Source organism: Pantherophis guttatus, chromosome 6 (assembly GCF_059756535.1).
Source record: "Pantherophis guttatus breed Tessera chromosome 6, ASM5975653v1, whole genome shotgun sequence".
In the NCBI taxonomy this organism is placed as follows: domain Eukaryota; kingdom Metazoa; phylum Chordata; class Lepidosauria; order Squamata; family Colubridae; genus Pantherophis; species Pantherophis guttatus.
The window spans coordinates 57018847-57044296 of NC_142068.1; the positions used below are offsets into that span (position 1 = coordinate 57018847).

The 25450-nt window shown below is 35.2% G+C and overlaps 1 protein-coding gene and 1 long non-coding RNA gene across 5 annotated transcripts in view; one reads left to right on the forward strand and one right to left on the reverse strand.

The window, feature by feature from the left end:
* The window catches only part of LOC117678762 (uncharacterized), a 65862-nt gene extending 56599 nt beyond the window's left edge, over nt 1-9263 (forward strand). The window contains exon 3 of the long non-coding RNA XR_004595113.3: nt 9230-9263. This is a non-coding gene — a long non-coding RNA (uncharacterized LOC117678762). The remainder of the gene's footprint in view (nt 1-9229) is intronic.
* On the reverse strand, nt 485-25440 carry TIAL1 (TIA1 cytotoxic granule associated RNA binding protein like 1). Of its 4 annotated transcripts, none has more exons than XM_034440264.3 (12): nt 24891-25440; nt 15893-15989; nt 13520-13618; nt 13302-13356; nt 13079-13166; nt 11166-11241; nt 10398-10506; nt 7959-8054; nt 7792-7876; nt 6089-6212; nt 5724-5863; nt 485-3944 (listed from the first exon to the last, which is right to left on the reverse strand). In XM_034440264.3, the coding sequence occupies exons 1-12, from the start codon at nt 24920-24922 to the stop codon at nt 3827-3829; spliced, it is 1119 nt and encodes a 372-aa protein (XP_034296155.1). In that variant the 5' UTR covers nt 24923-25440; the 3' UTR covers nt 485-3826. The 4 variants fall into 4 exon arrangements, with proteins under 4 accessions (XP_034296155.1, XP_034296154.1, XP_087729072.1 ...); XM_034440263.3 differs by having other exon boundaries at nt 13520-13669; XM_087872946.1 differs by having other exon boundaries at nt 13520-13669; nt 25241-25343.
* Nucleotides 25441-25450: the final 10 nt, after the last annotated feature.

Genomic DNA, 25450 nt, shown 5'->3' on the forward strand with positions numbered 1-25450 from the left:
TAGGGAGCAAATAAATTTAACAAATAAACAAACAAATAAATGTTCAATAAGGCTTGAATCCTATGATTGGCTTTTTTTTATCTAAAAGAGCCATGAAGTTTCAAGAACCAGTTCTCTCTCTGTTGCCATTGGCTGAGGTGTGAGGTGACAAGAAGGACAGGAAAAAACAGTAGTTATATGGTTAGAAATAGAAGGTATTGTTGCTGAACCTGACACAAATGTTTCATTTAAATAGGAAACATATAGAAACAATCTTGGATGGCTGTTTGAAACATAATTCCTGCAAAAACTTTTCCTAGTAGCTTAGTAAGTAGCGGTAGAAGCTTGTATGTATACACTGTAACATATATTTATTCATTTATTTGATTTATATTCCATCTGTCATCAGGATCTTAAGTGTGCTTAGTACTTCCTTTTCCAATTTCTCCCAACAATAATTCTGTGAGGTCGGTTGGATTGAGAAAGACTGGCCAAAGTCACTCAGTGAATTTCAATAACTGAAGGTAAATTTAGTTTATTATGCAACTCTATCAGAGATTAGTGAATTTTGATCAGATAATATACACATACAATTTGCCAAATATATTTTTACTTACAAAGAAGAGATAAAAGTGAATCAAAGATCTCTACAGTAAGATTGATGAAGGAAAACACATTGTATCATTTCATCATTACCCATACCCATTCTTCATTGACACATGTGCTTAAGAAACGGAATATTATGGTGTTTTTCCTCAAACAAAATGAAAAAAATAAAATATCAATGTAAAAATTATCTGCTGGTACCCATCTATCAGAGGGACTGGAAAAATCAATTTTGTCCTGGCAATTAATATATCCTAGCTAGAAACTCAATTGTATCTAACCCAGATTCCAAATCTAATGATGCCTTTCATATACACTGAGGACCAGAAAAAGTTTAGACCAACTCATTTCTGGGGGTCAAAAATTCTAATAGGCAAAGATCTAGGCAACAGCTGAGCCACTTTTGCTTTGGCATTTGGGATGACAAATGACGACTCTTGAGATTCCTAAAAGGATAGCCCACTTACTGTCCATATAAGTTTGGCTAGTCTCTTGCCTGATAGGTACATTTACACCTTTAAAAAAAACTGCTATGAAAAAATAAAATGAATATTTGTATGTCTTATGCTTTGTTTTTTTGTTGCTGTTTTGACAGAATAAAGCTGAACTTGGTTGATCTTGAAAAGTTGGTAATTAAATGGGAATCCATCAGGACAACTGTGAACTGTAGGCTAGATAAAGAAGTATTTTAAAAATCCTGGAAAAAAGAACCGGCAAGTCACTTTATAATGTTGCCAAGAAAACTACATGGCTGTTCTCATGACTCTAATAGGAGTCAAAGTAAATTTGAAATAAATTTTACTTTTTAATATTTAGGTCAAATATTTTCAAAATCTGCGATGCAATGACCTGGGTAAAATAAATGAATTATGATTCCTCAATGAGTAAAATTAAATTCAACTGAAATTAAATATACCATTTAGTCTCAATAATTAATGCACAAGTGAGTTATGATGATACAGCTATGAAGCTTGTCGTGCACAATTTACTCTAAACTCTGCTTTCCAAAAATAACTGCTGGTGCTTTGTCTATAGCCTTGTCCGACTGTGCTCTGGACTTTACCTCTTGCTAAGCTTGACAGATTGGGGGGAGAAACATATCCTAAATTGTTGATTTATTTAAACCCTTCTTTAAAAAATACTCTTTGACCAACTTTGCTATATGTTGCGGAACAGAAATTAGTCAGGATGGGGGTCCTCAACTGAAAAATGAGGCTCATCTTGTTCCAGGCTTCCATTGTTCCCATACGATATAGAAACCAAACTGTTAAGAGTTATGTTTTATGCAGAATACTCAAGCCACATTCAATTTTGTTCCACTGGGAAATTAATCAACCTGGAAAAGATTGGTTTATCCACAGTCTGAAACAAAACATCGTTAACACTTTATGTATTTCAACAAAAAATGTTTGGTTAAAATTGCCAAAGATCATAATACAGATTTAGTAGGATGTCAGTGAATACTATTTTAATCTTCCTAGCCTCAAAACAAATATAGAAATTCAGACTTCCTAAAAATATTTTAACCAAAGTATAGATGAATAAATTGCATGTAGCAAAAACATCTGTGGGAATAACTTTATAATCAGTTATTCAAAAAGAGAGAGAGATTAGTTTAACCAACCTTTCTCCCACTTGGAATAAACATTTTTTTCAATATCTGCTAGGTCTGTAATGTAGTATATATTTAATAATGATCTATTAAACAATATTTTCTATTCAGAAACCAAGCAAACATATATACTAATACATATTTTGGCCTAGAGTCCACCAAGATGCAAGTCTCTTTCTATTAATGGCACATATTGTTCATCTCAAGTGTTCAAATTCAAAGATGAGTCATTTGCACCATCTAGCTGTCACAGATTATTGTCTAACCTATCTTGCGTTCACTTTGAACTTAAAATGTATGCATCAGTGTATCCACAAAGTAAAAAGTAACCCTATGTAACATTTTACCAACTTCATTATTTATCCCAATAATATTTAATCCACAAATAACCTAGCTTCAATACAAATTTGTGAAATGCAAGCCAAAATATTTAAAAAACAAATACACTTAATTCATACTTCAAATTGTTCATTATTCCAAACGCAGTTCTGTTAAACATATATGACATTATTAAAATGCCTTACTTTAAAAATTCCTCAATCTAATTAAAAATATTTTGGTTAAATATGCCTACATTTAAAAAAAAAACTGTCATTTTTAAAACATTCAGGTACTTATTATTTACATAGTAAGTAGCATAAAGTAAAATAATCTGTTTTCTCGTGACAAAATGAGTTATTTATCAATTTAAAAATAAGGCTTTCTGAATATTTTTTTCACTCTATGTAGTAGCTAGTTTTGAAAGTGTATGGTTCATTTATTTTATTCCACTGCAAAAAAGCAGCAGAATATAATAACTTTCTGTATAAAATTGCTCCTTCTATTTCAGAGCATACTAAGCACTGCAGGTAGTAATATAAAGGGACATATATGATGCTTAAGAAACAAAATTAAAAAGGCACCTCTAAAGTAAAAGCAAATCTGTGCTTCAAGTAAATTAAATTTGAAAAGGTATAGTTTGCTTCTGAATGTGAACAGAAGTATCTGATAGTACTACAGATAACAATGTTGATCAGACCAAACCAAACCAAAATATTTACACCAGATTTAAATTTCTTCAAATATTTCAAAATTAATTTAAAAAAATATTTCCATGAATATTTCTTCTGAATGATAGCTCGAAATTAACGAAGAATATATTGTTGCCTTTGATGCAATCTTTGGTCCACAGAAAAACATCAGGAATTAATGTTCAATTAAAAGCATCTTTAATGTATTTTTTTTCCAAAACCTGATATAAAATGCTGAAGACAAAAGAAAATGGAATGGATCTAAGAACCACAATGTTAAGCATTTCTTTCCAACATACCAAATTGTGCAGTCAGAATTGTTTTTAATGACTTTATTTTAAATTTTGTACATAAAGAAAACCTGTTCATATCCATCATGAACAAAACTTAAAAAGGCATAAATTGAAGATATTTGTGTCCTTCATCAAAGCAAATGCTGTGTTAAAGGTCCAAACATTTTCATTCTTCAAAATAAATATTCTTTGTTTCTTTCTGTCTCGGCCCCCTCCTGTTTTGCCTCCTTTCCCTCTTCTCCCCTGTGTCTGTATTTCAGGCTTCAGAAAAATCACTGGAAAATGAAACCTGTCTTGAAATCACACTTCTAAGCAGAGTTCTAAGCTCACTGTGTTTGGTAACTTGCCATACCATAGCCAGCCTGATTAGGTATTACCGGAGCAGCTTGTCCCTGGACAGGCTGAGCAGCAAATCCACTCATCCAGGTTGCAGGTGGTGTTTGACTAGTTCAAGAGGAAAAGAAAATTGTAATTATTCTCATCTGTTTCAATTTTAACCACAATAATACCAATTACTAGATGATGAAAATTAACCCCTTGTAATCCTTTAATCATGACAGACATATTACTTGCATTAATAAATATATACAGCATTCCCCAGAACTACTTTGCAAAACAAACTAATTAGCAGAATTTTTTCTATTGTCTTTGGTAAACAATTTAGTCAGAATAGCAACTGAAAGGTAGACTGGCGTACTGGATAACATATAGATTTGCATTCAATTCAAGGTAGAGTGGGATAAATTGCAACTCAAAAGTGTTTACTTCATTATTACAAATTTAGTTATGAAAATTCAAATTATTAATAGCCACATTAAGCTTTGGCAATCAGATACGCTCAGCGGTCCTGATTTGCATTTACATCTTTGATTCAACTGAATAGAACAGAACTCACTGAATTTATTCAAAAAAATGTGTGTATTAAGCTAGTGCAACCCATTTTGTTTAGGTTATGGTTGCATAATGATTTTGCTTGTGCAAATCTATGGTTCACTGCTGCTCATTCACATAGCATTATAATTAATTAGACTCCCTCCAGAAATGCATTCTTAGATGAAAATTAATACTTTAACTTTAGAAACATGATACAGATGAATTTTAATATACACTGTGCTAAGAGACAAATATCTATCAGATGTAACTCAGTGACAATATTATAGTTACATCTGTTAACAGCACTGTTTGGACCAGCAGCATTTTCAACTTCTCAGACACACAAAATACTACAACAACTGGTTAAATCTTTTAAAACTAAAAAAAAAAATCTATTATTAGTTTATACTGATGTTTGCTATCAAAAATCAATTTGATGTGAAAATAGTAAGAGATGAGTAGAATAAAGAATTAGAGGTTCCTATATTGCCGAGACAAATATTGTCTTAACTTCTTTATCTAGAGTGGCAATGGATCTTAACCTACAATTTATACAACAAAAAGTAATATATCAAATTTATCTATTGCACTTGTATAGAAAAGTATTGTTAGGACTGCATTTTTTTGGAGATGCAATAAGATTGAAGCTTCTTTAAATACATGTTTTTATAATGTAAAATTTAGACATTTTTTACTGTTTTTTAATTATTAAAGTTTGGGAGAAAGTAGTGGACTAAATAAATGTGACTGAGTAAAAGCTAAAATTTTCAGGGGATATTCTCTTGATTTACATACTTAGTTTTTGAAATTTCACAATTGGATAACATAAATGGATTCTCTGTGTCCTTATTATAGTTAAAAGACTGATATTGAATCTTGGACAGATAAATCCACATACTCAGTAGATTGAAGATCCGATTACACTTGCTACTTGTTAATGGACTGCCTATAGATGTAGACTGCATGAATATATATACATATATAAAGAAACTGATTTATATAAATTACACTACCTTAAAAAAGCATGAGAATCATAAAAGTCTCTTTGTGTATGAATTTATTAAGATAATTATATAGAATTGTAAATGTTTATTGTTCTAATAACATATTATACTCTATTTATTTGTTGCATTTTTCACTTATTTTTAAGCATTTATGAACTTTTTATAATGTATATTATTTTTGTGTTTTGTTCCTTTTGCTTTTTTCTATTATTTTAAAAATAATAAAAAAATAGCAAACTATTACTTTAAAAACAAAAACATTTGTCTTTGCACAAGCGAATATCAAGAGTTCCCATCCCAGGAAAATGATATATGCAAGCATCAATTTCTAAGCAGAAGTACTTACTCAACGCCAAACCCTTGTTGATTCCATGCTTGACCATACATTCCGTAAGATGGCACTTGCCATCCGTTTGTCATATACTGCCCATATTGCTGTGGATTCCCATAAACTTGACTCCACTGCCCCCATTGACTGTACTCCACCTATGGATTTAAACAACTTGTGTTATATAAACAAAAAGGTAGAAAATTAAGTAATATGTGCTTATGAGAAAAATGGAGAAAAAGCCAAAAGTAGTATAAGTTCTATGTCTAAAGGTAAATTCCATGTGGGATTTTAATGCATAAAATTCCATGCAATGATTTGGACAAATGCACACAACAGAGGATATAGAAAATACAACACTTTATTGCTAATCTACCAATTACCTGCTGGAAGTCTTTTGTTGTATCCGGTGTTTCTTTGCCCCAGTAGCATTTAACAACATGGCCTTCAATTGTAGTTCCATTGACTGAAACAATAGCATGTGCTGCACTTTCATGAGTTGAAAACCTGAGACCAAAAAAATGGTATGAAATAAAATGTTACTATATTATCCTGCTCTAACCTTGTAGGACTGGTTTAACAAGAATAGTTCATTTATAAATAGTTTACTTTTTCAGAAGATATAGTACAGTTAAAAGGCTATCAGCCAATTGTTTATCACTAAACCTGGCATATGTACCATCAATATTCATGGAACTTAACAGCAACATGTCTTTTTTTAAAGAATATACCAAGTACATTTCAACAGTGTAGAAGTTATTGCTTCAGTGTATATAGTTATCTGCTGGTAATTATCCATGGAGATTAGGTTCCAATGTAGGAACCAATGTATTTAAATTCTTAAAAAAATAATTAGGTGTGCCATTGACTTTGACAACTTAATATAATTCCATAATATTTAAGGCTCCATTTCTTTTTAACATATATGATATTGGATATTTTCTGTATTTCCTTTTGTAAATATTTTACAAAAATATGGTTTACAGATGAACAAAATGGGACAATTCCTGGCCTTAAACTCATACCTTACGAAGACGCAATCTTAATGGAGCACAGACATGTGCCACCACCCCAACCCCAAGAAACCTGACATAATTATTGATGTTAAACGTAGTCATTGACTTTGTTCGAAATTACAACAGTCCTGAACAAAGGGATTTGCAACATATGCCCAAAGCTATGGCTGTTGCAACACCCTTATGGTGACATGCTGAAAAATGCACATTTATGACCACAGGAGTGCTGCAAATGCCCTTGTCTGCCTGTGTCTCCCCCCATTTCAAACTGCCATGGCTTGTAGGACCTCCATCTGGTCCCTGGCTAACCAGGCCCAGGATTCCTAGCCCGCTCCTTTGATAACTAAGCCCAGGGGGCTTCAGCCTGTTCTCTACTCCACTAACGCATGCAAGGATCCCACTTACACTTTTTGTTTTTCTCCAGTACTGAAGGTGTGACTCTCCTACTGAGGTCTCCTCGTGCCACTGTCCAAGCAGGCTCCATACTCATGGTGATATTCAGAAGTGTCATTCTCCAAATCATGTGAAGCCTTCCCTATCTAATTAACCGGTGCTCATTATCTTGGATTATCCCTGTTTAACAACCCGTGAGGTTACTTAACCACTGCAACCAGAGGACCTGGAATTGCGGTAGTTGAGTGAAGTGGTCACATGACACCTTAAATGTCTACTTCACTCAGCAACCAACATTCTGGTGCCTATTACAGCAATAGCAATAGCAGTTAGACTTACATATCGCTTCACAGTGCTTCACAGCCCTCTCTAAGTGGTTTACAGACTCAGTATATTGCCAACACTCTGGGTCCTCATTTTACTGACCTCGGAAGGATGGAAGGCCAGTGAGAATCGAACTGCTGAACTGCAGTCAGCTGGCAGTCAGCAGAAGTAGCCTGCAGTACTGCATTCTAACCACTGCACCACCATGGGTCTTATGGTCATAAATCAAGGACTACATTATAGAAATACAATGAAAGTAATTCAGATGTAATAGCTAAAATATAGTTATATGTTTGCTTGTTGCCAACATGGTACTATGTTAAATTCAGAGCAAATAATGATAATTCTCCTACCTTACAAAAGAATAGCCTTTAACTGGAAAAGCTCTGGTTTCCACAATTTGCCCAAAAGGGGAGAATGTCTGTCTCATCAACTGATCTAAAAACATTAACATTTGTGTTAGTCATGTGAGTATTCAGTAGGTCACTAAAAATTTTGTAAAGATCAATGTGACTCTCACCTGTTAATCCAGAGGCAATTCCTCCACAATAGACAGTACAGTTTTTGGGGCTTGACTGATTTACTACATCCTCAAATCTCAATTGTTTTGTGTTGTCTGCAAGATACAACTTTTTTCTGTTATTTCCATTAATGAACATACAATATGTCACAATATTGCAACCTACCATATTTGTAAATTAGAAAGGCCCTAAATTCAACACTTTTCAAGTCATCAAATCATGATTTGGTAGTTCATTCAATTTTCATAAGTAATATCAACTTTAATATATTTATTAACGAAACACTGAAAATGTTTAAAGATGACATAAGGAACAAAATCAAAATTTTGCTGAGCAAGAACCTTTCTTAAGCATTATCTCATAGCAATAACAGTGGCAAAATATTGGGCAGGGAAGTGCTCTTATCATGTAGATGAAGGGCTGACTGACAGCTGTATTTAAGGTAAGCCAGTTTCTTTGTTAAGGAAGAAGAATAAGAATATTTGCAGGATCACTATGAAAACTATTCTAGGCATCTGCCAGATTGGTTGTTTGCTTGGTTTTGCTTGGCCTCTAGCTATAGAGGTCTATGGAGCTGCTTGAGTATGGTCTTGCCTAGTTATTTGAGAGTAGTTTGAATCTCTTAATCTTGATGAAATGGCCTGGGTCCTCAAAGCTGTAAGATGAGTCCATCTGTATTTCTGATTCATAACTCATTTACTTGGTCCAGGCCTCCAGAAAGTGAGGCAGTTGAGTCCAAGCAGTAGTTAATGCAAGAATGGTTTACACCAGTGGTTCCCAACATGGGGCCCACACCCCACAGGGAGGCAATTTGATTTTTAATGTTTAAGCCAAGTTAATGGACTTTTAGGCTTCCTCCGTGTGAGTGGAGTTCACTTTTTGAGTAAAGTAAGATTTATCTGTCATGGGAGGTTGTGTGTCAGGATTTTAGAGATGCTTAGGTGGGGCATGCCCAAAAAAAGGTTAGGAACCACTGGTTTACACCTATTGTGAAACAAAGTGTTCATTCTCTCAAGAAGCTACCACTAGACCCAATGGAACTGGATAATTTTTTTTATACAGCCTCCATCTTTCCTTCTTTAGGGAAGGTCACTGAAAAGATGACCAGCTTGTGGTTCAGAGCTCTGGAAGAAATGGATTATTTGGACCTTTTTAGCTGGGGTTCAGATCTGGTTATAGCAGTCACATAGCACCAAACACATCTGTTGGTGAGTTTGGCAATCCTAGGTTGGAGACAGTACATTGATTCTGGCCTTCCTTGATCTCTCAGTACATTTCTGAACAACCCCAGGATTGAGAGTAGAAGGTATGGTTCCCTTTCTCCAGAACTGGTTCCAATCAGTGGCAGAGAGATCAATCGATATTTCTATTTTGTCCGATATTTCTTGCTCCTATCTGACATAGACATGAAGCTGCTGGATGAAGTCATCCGTCAACATATAGTAAGTATCATTAGTATGCTTATAATAACCAATTTGTCTAACATTAACCAAGTGATAATATCAAGGTAATCTCTTGGTGTTTGAAGGTTGGTGGGGGATCCTGGATTGGCTTAACCCTGGCAAAAAAGAATGGCTGAAATTTTGAAGCCTGTCAGATCAGGATACTTTTCATCTTTAACTCTGAATGGGGTTGCATTCCCCACAGTTGGAGTGCAACTCAGAGATCCTCATGGATAGTAACTCCTACTTAAGGAACAAAGACTGGATTAGTCTTTGCATAGGTTTATCTTGTGCACCAATTTTGACCACTGCTGATTTAGGAGGATCTACTCATGCTAACTTCTGGTTGCAATTCAAGATGCTGTTATTACATAGATGGATTGGACCACTTGTTTTTGTTTCTCAGTGCCTGCCAAAATCAACAAGGTGTGGGCATTCTTGGGGTCCTTTTAATTGTATTGCCATTTTGTGGATATCTCCTGTCCTAGCATAAGACCTGTGCAAGAGCATCCACACACATTCTTCACCAACATACAGATATCTAGATGGCCTTTTGTAAAGCATAGAGCTAAGGGAAGCACCTGGTTGTTCCTCAGGTGTTTGGGCTGGAATGAGTCCTATGGATTGTTTATTTTTTGTTTCTTATTGATTGCAAGTGAAAATATGTTTGGATTTCTACCACATGATATATTAATTGACAATGATTGCAATTCTTTAATTGTTTCCTAGTTTTAATTTCGGGTTATCTGTCCAAACTCACAATAACAAGATGGAAAAGCATGTAAATAATGAAACAATATATGCACAAAAGCAAATATTACCAAAACTATTTATGGTACTGTACATACATTTGTAATATCAAGAAGAGATGCAAAATATTAAATATCCATATTCAGTATTGCTATCAGATATTTATATAGACAGAGGTAATCTATCAGAAATCACTCTGTTAATATAATTAAAAATATAATTTCATTATTGCTGAAATTCACTTACTTTCTTGTACAGTTTTAGGAGCAGGTGGCTTTCGTGTTGCCCAATTAGTTCTGATCTGACGACCTCCTAACCACTGGCCTCCCATATGCACAATTGCATTTTCTGCATCCTAATTTTTTTTAAAAAACCACAGAGACAAAAATTAATCATAAATTTGAAATAAGAGAATTAAAACATACATTCTATTTTGTGCTTTGTCTTTTGCTCAGAAAATATAAAATTGACCAATTTAGGTACTAATAGCTTTTCCAAAAAATTAATGTAAGGGAATTAATACACTGAATGAAGAAGATAGATCCTGTGGCTTCCAGATGCTGCTGAATTTGAGTTTCCAATAGTTCTTACTATTGGCCATATTGGTTGGGCTGCTGAGAATTTTAGTTCAACATCTGGAAGGCCACAAATATTCCACCTCACATTTAATACATTTAAGACACTTTTAGGTATAGATTGACAATATACCATGTAGATCCCACTACAGCTCTCCTTATTTCCATAAGAAGTAACTGTCCTGCAAAAGATATCTTTACTCTACTACTAGTAAAGTTAAAAATAGGCATATTTTTATCTCTTGTCTAAAAGATTGATATAACATTACTCAACCACATACTTATAGCTATAAAAAGTTCTGCCTTTCACATAATCAACGGGTTATAAAAGTGGGCTATGAACTAGCATCCTACAAATGTCTGCCTGCTTGTATTGCATCCTTTATAAATTAAACTCACAAAGCATGAAGCAATGATTTGTATTGTTCAATGTACTCACCAATTTATTATAAAATGATACAAAACCATATCCTTTTGATTTCCCTGTTGTCATATCTTTAACTACCCGTGCATCCCTGGGAAGAGAAGCACAGTTATATGAGGAAATATTATAGATATTCAAAATAAAAACTAAAAGGAACCACACACACTGTATTGTGAGCATAGTTTTCCCTATTATAAACTCAGTAACTCCTAACTATAACCATTCCTAATGCTGCCTAATACTTCTTTACCTGTTAGAAAAAAGCAGTAGGACAAAAATATAAAATAACATGTAATAAACATGCAACCTATCAATATATCCTGCACTTTCTACAACTAAATCGTTCAAATTTGAAATTTTAAAAGGAACAGAATTTCCTTTTCTAATTATCTATTGACTAGGGTCTTCTAAGGTTTACTGAACTATAAATTACTTAACATTTCTAACTATGTTTACCATGCATTTTCTAAATAAATGCCCTCTGCCTAGTGATATAAAATATGAAATATTAAAAAATTGAAAAAGAGGAAAAAAATAGGAATTAAAAGGCATACATGGCCTGTTAACAGATTTCTTTATTTTTCTTGGTCAATTCTCTACCATCATTTTGGAGTTTGGGCAGCTGTAAATTTTGAAAAATTGACATTTTCAGAAATTTAAGAAAGGCGAATATAACTAACAACAATGCTAAGTTCACCAATATGAAGACAACAAATTTTACACATAATTTTTAGTGAGTAAGTTAAAATGATTGGAAATATAGAACTGCACTGAATATAGAATGTTAAAATGTAAATACTAAGATATGTATATATAAATAATGTATAATAAGAATAAATAGAAATGAGAAAAAAATCTACAACTGAGTTCCAGTGTGCACAGTTCCTTGCAGTTAGCTTCAAGATCCTGTCCATTCTTATGAGCAATTCTGCAAAATAATCAGAATGCTATTACTTTTAATTGTGACTTGGACTTTAGAAAAACTGCAGGTCTCAGGTATAAATCAAAATTGAGAAATAGCAACCTGTATTAAATCTTTTAATATTGGCTTGCAAACAGTACCAGTACTTACCACACTGAGATAAAAAGCAAAGTAAATCAAACAGACAAAATAAGATTTTGTTGCATTTGAAAATAAGAGAAAACATAGAGAAAATATGCTTTATAGCAGAAATACATTCCTGTAAAGTAACACAAGATGTTCAGGTTTTGTTCTGATGTTGTAAAAAAGACAAAGAAAACAATAGGAGAAAGTTTTTCAAGAAATTAGATAAAATAATAAAACAAACACACATACTATAGCACTTGAAGGAACACTTGCAAAGATTAAAATGTTCATTTACAAAGCTATAGATACTTGGAAATTTAGTCCCAAAGTTCTACTGTCAACAGATATATACTTTTGACTGGCATAATTAACATATCCTTAAAACAAGACTTCTTTACTTAAAAGTTTATCAAAAGATATGAATTTTAATTTTCAAATTTAAAAATCCTAAATGTAGTGCTACATTTCAAAAATGCAGGAAATGAAGTTTTACAACTGGCTATGACTTAAACAGAGTCCAACATTACCTACTGTCTATAATTATCAGACACTTCCAGCTTCTATCAGACAATGCTCTATAAGCCACAAGAATCAACAGGTTTGCTTTCATTTCCCCACAACACACCCCAGCCCATAAAAACGCATTTGGATTTGCAAGTGTGAAAACCACACAACTTTAAACAGAACTGAGGCAGAAACCATGTTCATACTTGTGTGGAATAATATAATACAATAAATGGACAAGATAATTCTACACCATTCACATGCCATTATGTAAATAATTCTATGCCTAATAAACGACAGTGATTTAAGAGAAGAACAATCTAGCGTTTTAATTCTGTTTGTATTAATGATTTAAGGCAAAAAGTATAGTACTTACGATATTTTACCAAAAGGAGCAAATGCTGACTTAATATCTTCTGTTGTTATTTCTGGACTTAAATCTCCCACAAACACATGAAAATGATCTGGAGGAAAAAAATAGAAATGCATTGCTGCTATATGCAAAAAGTTTAGCTTCCTTATACTGCCAAAGTAAAGCAATGAATACAATCCAACTGAATACATGGCTTAGGTAGTGTTGCTTCAGAACACTTACTTACTTGAAGTATCTTTTTTTTGGCTACTTGGTGTTGTTGCCCAGTTAACTTTTACTTCCTAAAAATAATGAAAAAAAATATCAGTAATAATAATAATTCAGACATAATTCTTATGTCAATGAAGAGGATGTACAGGATCATGCCAACAAAATCCTTGCCATGAATCATATCCTATTTACTTAATTTGCTACATGCCATTCTTTTTTTCTTTTGCAACGTACCTTTCCCAAAATTTTTCTCCCATTCATAGCAGCTAATGCAGCAGCTGCATCCCTGTGTTCATAAAATTCCACAAAGCAATAAGGGTCATTGCTTGTATGCTGCAAAACAGAAAATCCAACAGAAGAGTTGACTCTTCTGCTATCGGGTTGCTGAGAAGAAAATCCAGGAAAATATATTACTTAAAGCTAGAAAAGAAAATATTACCATAAGTGCTTACAAAGTAGCTGTAAGAATTGTTGTCTATTCTGTCAAAAGAATATCTCAAATTATAGCATTCACAAAAGTACATCTAGAGGTCATCATGTATGAAAGTGCAGGTTCAATTCAGAACAGCCTTTCTTGAAAATTTGTCACACTGTTTAGATGACATGATGGATTACACACTTAGAATCAAGAAGTTTTAACGGCAGCTTGTGGTCCTAACTGGAATTAATTATCAACAAAATTAGCCTCTGAACTTGTCAAAACTAATGCTGCCAGCTTCTATCGAACTGGATCCAGAACACACTTGGGATAAGATTACATCTACTATGTTGTGCTTCTAAAATGGTTCACTCCCTGTAAATTTTTATGTAAGTTTTGAAGGAAAAAGGGGCTTATTGATAACTGGAGCTATTTCCTTTGGAAACATGTTCAGCTCCAAATACTTACCAATTTCAAAGCCCAGATTTGGGAGGATGTGTGTGATCGTTTCAGATTTCACAAGCATTAAAAGCAAGAATGTAGGTTAGAAAATTACAGCAAAATGCAGTAAATAATTTAAAATTATTTGATTTTTAGCTTCATATTTTAATGAATCAGGTTATATATGTAGATATATTACATTTAATATATAAATAATAAAATGCAAAATAAATGTTACCAGTTACCTATGGGTGGTTGCTAAGAAAGAAATAAATCCTTAATATTTAAAATATTTAATATTTAAAACACAAATATTTAATATTTAATATTTAAAACACAAAAAACAATGTTACAATCCATATACCCAACCTCCAGAGAAATGTTACACACAACAATTTTCACTAATCTGGGAAACAACACAATTCATGTACCAACAAAAGTATTTTGATCTAAATTTCTAATGACCTATCTATTGTGCCATTTTGTTTTATTGATAATACTGTATATAAGAAGTCCCTTGAAACTGCCATTTAAAAAAATCAGAATATGAATTTGGAATTAAGATCAGGAATATATTTCCTTTGATATACCATGTACACAAAACAGATCGTTATCAATACTGAGACAACTGTGATAAAAGTTAAGACATCACACTTAGCTAAAAATGAACATTATGATTTCAGTTGGTATGAGAACCAGACAATGGCTATAAACTAGTGAAGTTTGGTCAAAATGATTATTTTCAAAATTGCAAATTCCAGTATTGGACAGTATCTGTTTAATTTCAATCCATTTCAACCCATTTAGAAATAGACCTTCAGGATTAAACAAGGTTCTGGTACTTGGAATAGATCCCTTCCCTGGAGCTATTAAAATCAAAAAGGAGGAATATTCTTCCAGGCTTTATAGTCCTAAAAAGAACCAAATTTCAAACAGTCATATATTACTATAAAATCTCTATTTAATGAAAATGGAAAGAAAAAAAGGTAGATTGTAAATCTTTCGTATTGAAAATACTAATTTCTATCATTTATGTAGATATTTGATAGTTTTATTTTTTAATAATGAAAGATATAACTTGTAGAAAATCACTAAATGAATCCAACAGTCAGGTCAATTTCAATAGTCCAATACACAATATTGGTTCTCTGTTTCTGAAGTTCTATCCTTTCTAAAAGGAAATATTTTGGTCATCCATAACTGTAAAAAAGCAAGGCTAAATCCTAATAAAACATGTTTTATTCTGATGTTCATCTTAAAGTATTAACGGAATATAAATTATTCAAATAAAAATACATAAAAACCATAGTTGCAACCCAACTACTTTTCTATGTAATGACTAATATTCATAGGAGTCCTAATAAGAAATTGCTTACACTCTTTAGCTTTTTTCTGTTACAAAGAAAATGTTGCAATCGAAGTAATCTTTAAATAATATATACAGCCCAAATTATTTTGTAGAGAGTATTTCTTTCAGCCTTCATTCAAAAGAGTATAGTTGTAGTTAAACTAAACATATATATTACTAGAGACCGAAGCAATCTTTCTGAGGGGCTGAGAAGAGTCAATAAGCATATACTTTAAGATATACAAGTACCTTTTCTAATCAAAATTTGTCAGTTAAATCAATTAACTAAGGCTATAATGCTAGTCAATGCTTGCATAGGAGTCCTCAATTAAACATTTAAACTGTCAGTATGTGAAATGCTAAGGTATTTCATATAAATTAGATTGTGAGAATATATTACCTCTGTTATCATTTTACAGCTTTTGCAAGGTCCAATTTGGCTGAATAATTGAAGTATAAGGACTTCGGTCACATCTCTGGAAAGATTTCCTACATAGCTAGATATAGAAAAGAAAAGAAAAGGTAATATTAATGTCATTAATTTATGCCTTACCAAGATATTCTGCAGGTATTAAAAATCCATTTTATAAACATGCCATAATACTTATACATTACAAACAGTCTGTTAATCAAAAACATTTTAATTCTGAAGTTTTTCATTACAATTTACCAAAACACTAAATACTGCCACTGCAAAACTGCCACTGCAGTTAACGAATTAAGGTATAAAACAAGAATGCTCAATGTGTCAATCTGTGTGTCTTGGATACAGTCTCAAAGTCTCCATAAAGGTTTCTTTTGTCTGCATGCCTTTGGGTCAATGTTGGTTACTGCAACTTGCCTGGACAAGTCCTTGCAATTTTCTTGGCAAGATTTCAGAAGTGGTTTGCCATTACCTGCTTCTAGGACTCATAAAGAGTGACTGGCCCAAGGTCACCCAGCTGGCTATGTGCCTAACATAGGTCAAGAATGCATGGTCTTCTACTTTCAAGCCTGATACCCTAAGCCAGACATCCTCAAACTATGGCCCGTGGGACAGATACGGCCCACTGACACAATCTATCCGGCCCGTGCACAGTGGTGATTAAGCCCGGCCCTTCCCAGCTGTAGGATTGAGTGGAAGGGAGCAGGGGGAAGGGGGAAGGAGGAAGGGTAGGAAGGAAGGAGAAGCCCGGCTGTCTTTCCTTTGGCGTGGGGCAGGGGGAAGACCCAATACCCCCTCCATGCCTGCCTGCTGCTCTTGCAGTGCCTTGCGCAGCACAACGAAAGCTAGCACACTTCACAATGGGTGAGACTGGATCCCCTCCTCCTCTGGGAGCCCATTCCCTGCCCCACTTGTCCCTGGCAGTGCTCTCTCTCTCTCTCGGCGGAGAGCAAACTGGGAAGTAGCCGCCCGCTGTTTCCGCCAATCAGGCAGGGGAGGGGAGGGGAGAGACAGATTCAGCTTGATTTGGCCCTCGCCAAAGACATTCACCCATCATCCAGTCTCCCTCTCTCTCTCTCTCTCTCTCTCTCTCTGTGTGTGTGTGTGTGTGTGTGTGTGTCTTACTCTCTCTCTCTCTCGCTCCCTGTCTCTCTGTCTCTTCTCACTCGGAAAGCCCTGCGTGCTTTCCTTGGAGCTTTTTGCTACCAGGTTTTCTTTATTCCTTTCGGAAATCTGGGCTTGCTGAGGAATGAGCAACAGAGGCTTCCCTCCTCCTCCCCCTCCCCCTCCTCTCATGTGCACCCTCCCGCCACAGCCAGCCAGGGGGTCACAAGAGGAGGAGGGGAAGGAGGAAAGCCACACCCATCCAGTCACATGGCCACCTAGCCATGCCTACCCAGCCGGTCCAGCCCCCCAACAGTCTGAGGGACCATGAATTGGTCCCCTGTTTAAAAAGTTTGAGGACCCCTGCCTTAAGCGGTATGCCATACAACCGCATACCGGTTATATAAAAGTTTATATTATATAAATATAATATATAATATTATATTTAAATTATATAAAAGTTTCTTCCATTTGTCAAATTTTAATGACAAAGAAGGGGAGAATTATTAAATTCTGGCCCCATCACTGTTTGGAAATACTTTCCAGATGCACCATTAAAAATTATCCTTTCCTGGAAAATTTCCGGCTGACATTGCAGCGATATTGGACGTGAGGAGGGGTCTCCGCGCTCCCAAGCCAAGTTCTCCACGTTAGAAGGCTCTGAAAGGAGCTAAAGCCACCCTGGAGGGGTGGTGAAGAAAAGAGGGGCACTCTGCAGGTCGTGAAGAGTCGCAATCTCTCCCGCTTGTTCCAGGATTTTGTTTCCCTCTCCTTCACGACGAAGAAAAGAGACAGCCAAAAATAGCTGCCATGAAGCTGGGACAAGCGAGGCAACAAAGAAAGTGCAGGAGCGGTATAAATGAACAGTGAATGGAACTGGGTAAGATTATTCCTTTTTTACTCAAAACTTAACCTTAAAAAGAAAAGAGGGGAAAAATTCGAAAGAGACTCTTAACTATCTATTAAAGTGGCGAAGAATCACATAGAGAAAAACTACAGACCTGAAAGAAAAGAACTAAGAGACAAAAAGTTAAAAATTTCAAAGCACAGAAAATTGGATGGCTAAGTTGGGTAGGCATTATTTTGGAAAGGCATTTCATAATGCTAGATTCATCTACTTTAATAATTGACTTTGCTCTTATAAATCGAATTTAAATTGTATTTAATAGCTGTTAGAACTGAGACCACGTTGAAACCTAAGCTGAGAGCACCATCTGCTTACAAAGGAAAATATACCATACACTACCACCATGGGAAATTTATTGATTAGAAAAATAAACATTTATTTGGAGAACTGTGGTGATATTTACTGCTCTATACCTATCTACCTTATGACTATGGGAGGTTCAACGGTGAGAACAAGGAAGATATCTAAGTAAAGCAATTTTTGAATGCTATTAAACATATAGAGGGGATATAATGAGATATTTGGAGAGTTTCCTGAACTACCTGAACTGATTGAATAACCCTGGGATATAAAAGAACTGTGACTATAGTATTCTTTGAGGAGCAACATTAGGTCTGAACAGGGTGGATTTGATTTAAATCGAGTTGATTTAAATCACTAGTAAAAAGGCTTGATTTAAATTAACTTGATTTAAATCATAATTTTTAAAGAGCAACTGTCATCTCTGCTACTCCTTTGACCTACTGTTGACTCACCGATAGTCCCAGTGTTGCGGAATATACAGCCTCATGCTACATAACTAAGCTCCATTTCATGCTGAATAAACTAAATTATTTATGTATCTTAAATAGAAAACTATCTTACGATAGATTTTTACCCCAAGTTTTTTATTAAAATAAATTCGATAAAAATCATTGATTTTTATCCACCCTGGGTCTGAACATATGATTGTTGAACTTTTGAGTAAAAGTGGACTTTATTAAAATAAGACAAGATGAGCCATATGGGGGAAATGTGTGGAAGTTCAAAAGAAATATTGTTGATGTTCAAAAGCATTAAGGACTCTATGACAAAGAACTTTAGGGAGATAAACAATTTAATGCAAAGCATAGGTGGGAAAATAGAAAATATTCTACAAGGTACAATGAATAAAGACCAAGATGCCCAGGGGAGGGGGGAGACAATGGAAAGAATTAAGGAAAATACAGAACAGATAAATCAACAAGCAAAACAAGGAGAGAAGATAATAAAGACCATAATGATTAATGAAACAAATCAGGGGGAAAGTATTTTAAGAGATTTAAAAATGGAATGGGAAGATACCATTGAAAAAGAGATAGGGGTTTGGGCAGATACCCTGGAGCCTTGGCAGCATAAGAAGATAGAGATGGCAGGAATACTTAATACTAAACAGTAAAAATGCAGAGATAGATAGAGACAAAGATCCAAGAGAAGAGTATGGAAGGTATGCCAAAAAACAAATAAGAATTGAAATATTAAAACAGGCAAGAGATGATGGATAGAAAGGAAATATTACTTCTTGGTTTTTTCTTCCCTTCTTTCTTTAATATAATGATTAAAAGTTAGAAGTAGAAATAAAGGGATACATATTATAAAAGTAATAAATAGATGGAAGGTTAGAGGTACTAATCTTACTAGAGGTAAGTAGCCATACCTTTTTCCAAGCTCTTGAAGTTATTTTGTGTACTGCTCTCTGGCTGTATATACATACATGTACGTGCACAGTCTTGTAGCTATCATAAGGATTTGAAATGTGTGGTTCATATGCATTACCACAATCAAACAGCTGTAATAAATATTTATTCAGCCTTATCTGGTTACTTTAATTTTTGCTATCAACTAGTGAGCATCTACATTTTAGCCCAAATATGGCATAACCTTCCTTGAAATCTAGAGCAGCATTTGCCAGAGGGATATTAGTATTTTAACTGAAAGGAGCATTAGGAGGATGGCTCTGTGCTTTTGATCTCTCACATAACATATAACCTTTCAATTAATTAATTCATCCAGGACAAATGGACACCTTAGCATAAAAGTACTAAATTAATGCCAATCAATTAAAGATTATTTTTTAAAATGGTTTAAGTATACTTCCCCTTCCAAATTTCTATTGTTATACCAAAGCTAAGTCTGGCAGGAACATGGACTGTTTCTAAAAAAAGCTTTATCGTTTTTTCCTTGGGGCTTCACTTTGGGAAGCACAAAATATCCAGCATATAGCATTTACATTCTATAAATAAGTCTATAATGTATACATTCTATAAATACATTGTAGTGCATTACATTTACAACATTCAACACAATAAAAGATTACTAATGGGTCATGCACTCTTTTCAACATTCTTTTATGCTTGAAGTGATTAAAAAAATTTAAAGCAAATAGGTCAAAATCAATAAATTCAAAAATACCTTTGCAACAAAATTGCAAATATACTATGCCTTGCATTAATAGCATGGACTGTATGCTGTTAATGCAAGCATGTTCATCTAAGCTTAGCAAGTTAACTGGCTAATTTTTTTTTGCATACTAAAATGCACTCTGAACTCTCCATAAAAAGACACAAGATAATGCAATGCAGCACAATGAGTATGAATGATACCGTAACACTAATGCAAAAACTCTACTTTCCAATTTAGCAGATAGCCTTTGCTTTTCAAATGCATTCAATCAAAAAATATAAAAGTACCAACAAAGAAAGTATGCCATCAGCATAGAATTTGTTGGTAAAAAACACTGACCTATTGAATTTATTTAGGTATGTGTATTTTCTACATGTTTTTGTTGACAGTGAAGTTTTTAGAATGATTTTGAAGATGAAAACATTCTAAACAAATAACCTGAATCACATCACCATCAGGAGTCAAATGCATACACACTGCATTGAGTACATACCCTTAAACAGCAGATCAAAGCAATGTGTACTTTTTGTAGTTACATCACTTGTTTGTGAACTTAAGCAAAGTGGTGAAAGTACATTCATAAGCACACACCTCTGGCATTCCATCTATTTTTATTTAAATTTATTTATGAACTCCACACTCATTAACACATCAACACAAAATCCAACTTTCCTACAAAAAAGTTAGTAGTTATCATTCAGGTAATGGCATTATGAATATAATCTTTTTCTTCTATATAGCTTGCTGGCCATAATATCACCTCCATGCTATATGTGTGATGAGTCCAGAAGCTTTTCAGAGAGTACACCATTTGACCCAGCTGCGTCAGACACTGAATCCAGGAACATTATGACTGGCCATGCATAAAATAGGTTGAGTCAGTTGGATTGAGGATGGGTGGGAAGCCATTGGAGGACTGATGGATGAATCCTACTGAAATTCAAGTGCATAGAGACTAAATAAGCCCATGTGTAGCCTCTCAGGAACTAAGCCATGGACTAGTTGCACTATGACTTCTTCAACATATGAATGCATTGAATGTAACCCAAGTTTCTTAATATTTTATAAACACTGGCCATTTCTGGGCAGTAGATGAGTTTCTGCCAAAGGTATGGAGATTGAAATAAAAAGACATCCTCTAGTTACAGGTTGGGGAAATCTGGCATCCCCTAGTTACAGGTTGAGAAAGTCTATCGGGGAAACAGACTATTATTTAAAAGAGAGAAAAGTTGTTGCACCATTTCAATGTCCAAGCAGCAGTAATGGGGGGTACTATATAATCTGCTCTGGAATATTAATTAAGTTCTTTTTAATTTAAAAAAGGTCTGTTTTGAAAAGCAAGGACTGGGGGGATGCCTTTCTGTTTCTAACTAAAATCAACATCAGACTACTAGTGAATCAAATTTGAAACTAAACTGGAATAAGCTGTGGAGGTTATCTCAGATACCAGCAGACAACCAATTACTTATCAGCAGTCATCACCTGCAGAAGCATCAAGTATCAGCTGAGGAGTCCAATTTGCTTTCAAGATTCCAGTTAGTCTTTTTCTGTTGGTAGTTACATCCAAAATGGCTCACTGTGACATTAGCTCCTTAAATGCCTACTGCTTTACTCCAAATCCCTCCCCCATATCCTTCCCTCTGCAGCAATAGGAATACCATTAGTCCTCCTCCTATACTGACTCTGACACTAGAACAACTGAAAATATCCCAAATCTAAGAAACAAGACATTTAGAGCAGCTGAAACAGAATGGAATATGCAAAATGCTTTTTCTATGTGGAATAGCTGCATTTTGAATCGTAACAGAATAAAACATCTGAAACTGATATTTGAGTTAATGTTGCATGTTACATTGGCTATAGAAATGAAACCAGCTAATGTCTTAACAATTAAAAGTGATGTACAAAAAACAAACCAGAAGAGCAAGTTGGATAACTTTCCTATTTTGGATTTACATGTTAAAGTTTTGAAGTAATTTCTGAAAAGAGACAAAGAGACAATGACGTAATCTCTGAGAAGAGACAAAGAGAAAATGGAAAAAAATTAAGTTATAGGATATTATTTAAAGGGATATCAAGATTATTAAAAGCAAAGGGAAAATATGAAGCTAGTTTATCCGATCAAGGTTAAACTATGTTGTTTCTGGTAACCCTTAGGTGACTTTTGCTGATTAGGGCTGAATGAAAAGACTTTAAAATTAGTCTATAGATAAGAGATGAGATTATGGGAAGAAGAGATCTTTTGTAGCAAGGTAATCTCCAAGGTGATAAATTACTGAATTTTTTTGTTCTTGTCATGATGAGGAGGAAGTTATTTCCTTATAATTATCTCTTTTCTTTAATATATTTTTTCTTTTTTCTCTGCACTTTTTTTTCTTTTTACTCTTTACTCTCAAGAACCCTTAAATTAACATTTTCACTATTTTTTCTCCACTAAAATGTGCTCTTTACTCATTTTCAACAACACAAACTTAGTAACAGATAATTTTTTATCAGTTTTGTTAATAATATTATCAAGCTAGGTTCTCTGTCTCTCATCAGCTAAGAATCTGTGTAGGTCACATAAAATATAAAACAATTCTAAGTTTAACAGCTAAAGTATGCTTTCTTAAACAGCAAACTGACAAATTTTTATACATTTCTCCCCAAGGTTAACCTAATGCTTTTCTGCATCTGACTTTGTCTGGAGGCTGATCACTGCTTCGTCTGAGTATGTAACTCAGAACAAAAATGACTTCAAAATCAATTACATACTTCCCTCTTTTTCCTAGTTCTTCCTATCTAAGCCAATAAAAAGCAAAGCTTTCATTATTTTGTAAATCTTCAATTGGCCTTACAAAATGGCCCCTTAGGATTTTGATTTTTTTTTCTTGTGATAAAGCATCACTACTATCATGTTGTACTGTTCTGACTTCTGGAATGCTTTTTGCATACTAATATTTTTTTTGAACCTCCTTCAACTAAGACCCTCCAATTTTCAATTGCAAAGTGGTTTGTTTTGCAATCAACCTCTAAGTTATATTCCTTTTACTTGCTATATTCTTCAAACTTTCTGAGTTCTAAACCTTGCAATTTCTTAATATGTCATTATTAAATATTATATCTTACTAACATTACTTGAGGGATTACCTTCTCCCTCTCCCTCTCCCACATGTTCCCATAGGGAGGGAATGCTCCAGATTTCTTCTTTTAAACTGTCACTTTATGGGACCTAAAGCATGCTTTTTCTCTAGTTGCCCCTGACCTCTGGAATGATCCACCCCACCAATACAGGTAGTCCTCAACTTACGACAGTTTGTTTAATGACCATTCAAAGCATTCAAAGTGACTTACGACTGGTGCAGTATACTCAAGGTCATGTGATCAAAATTCAGACACTGGGCAAGTGACTTACATTTATGACAGTTGCACGGATCCAAGCTCGTGATTACCTTTTGTGGCCTTTCAACAAGCAAAGTCAATGGGGAAGCCAGATTCACTTAAAAAACATGTAACTAACTTAACAACTTGCAGTGATTCACTTAACAACTGTGGCAGGAAAGGTTGTAAAACTTAACAAATGGCTCACTTAGCAATATAAATCTTGGGTTCCTTTATGGTCATATGTTGAGGACTACCTGTAGAGGCCAGGCCTCCGACTCTCCTTGTCTTTAGGAAAGCTCTTAAGACCTGGCTCTTCCTAAGCCATTTAGGGTCATTTGAGTGGGAGCTCCCCTCTAAGGTTTATTATGGTCTGTGGTGCTTGGTTGTCATATTTCACATTTTTAGATTGTGTATTTATATACTAGGTGTTGGTTGTATGATGACGATGTGTTTTGTTGTATGTGACACTGCCCAGAGTCACACTGTCTGAGTTAAGCAGCCTTATAAATCTTTAAGTTACATACCTACTCAAACATACATCAATTTTCCTCTGGTCTTTCCCAGCTTTCTTTAACTGTATTTCCTACCTTATGGAGGTCCCTCATTGCGAGGGATTTCCTACCTTATGGAGGTTCCTCAAGGTTACTTTCCAAAACTTTTCTACTGCCGGAGGGAATGCCACATCTATGCCACAAGCCCTGCCAATTGGCAAAAGGCAATGGCCCTCCTGGTAACCATCCCACAGAAAAGGCTTTGTAGGTTTCGGACACGCCAACATTTATCAAATGGCCGGTGCAATTTGAATATACTAAGCTACTGACCTACGCATTTCATTAAAAAATAAAAATAAAAAACTTTCCACAAACCTCCCCCGTTACCAAGATCACCCCACCCTCCAAGTCTACTCTGGGTTTATGTCCTGCACAATTCATCACCCGCCCTGATGACATTTTGTGGGGAACCTCCAACTCCTCTATCAACTGTGCCTTTCCTGTAAACTGAGGCGAGGTATGTATTTCCTTCTCGTGCCGCGATTCCCCTCCATACCCTGGGTCCCGCTTTCTTCACCCCTCTCTCCCTCCAAACGCTCCTTCAGAGAATCCTCCCTGCAGATCCCCCTCCTGTCATCGCTCCTCGACCCACCTACCGAGCAGCCAACCCATTCCCCGTCCCACTCACAGGGTCTTGGGCTGTCCGTCGTCTTCCATCATGCTACAGGAAAGCTGCTCCCAGGCAGAGCCAGGATGCTGCACCGGAGGGGGGCGGGGAAGCGTAGGGAGACTCCGAGACACGATTAAAACAAAACACAAAAACAACCGAGCCGCTCCAGGCCTCTCGTTTTTTCTTAGGCCTCGGCAGCCCCCAAGGTAGGAGTCAATAGAACGCTGAGGGGGGGAAGGGGGGGCGTTGAACCAAAGGGTCCACAAAATGGCCGCGGTCGCCAACCACTCAGGAAATCGTGCAATGCGCAAGCGCAGCGCAACCCATCTCTCTCTCTCTCTCTTTCTCTCTCTCTCTCTCTCTCCCACCTTCCTCGGCGTCACGATAGAAAGGGAATGTTGGAGCCGCGTTTCTTAACTTGGACGGCTTTCAGCTATGTGGACTTCAACTCCCAGAATTTCCGGCTGGCTCGGAGGGGCATTCTGGGAGTTGAAGTCCACGTACCTGAAAGTTGGTAAGGTCTCCGAGGCACGTTGCGTTGGAGTTAAACACAAGCGTTTTGCTTCCTGGTTCACGCC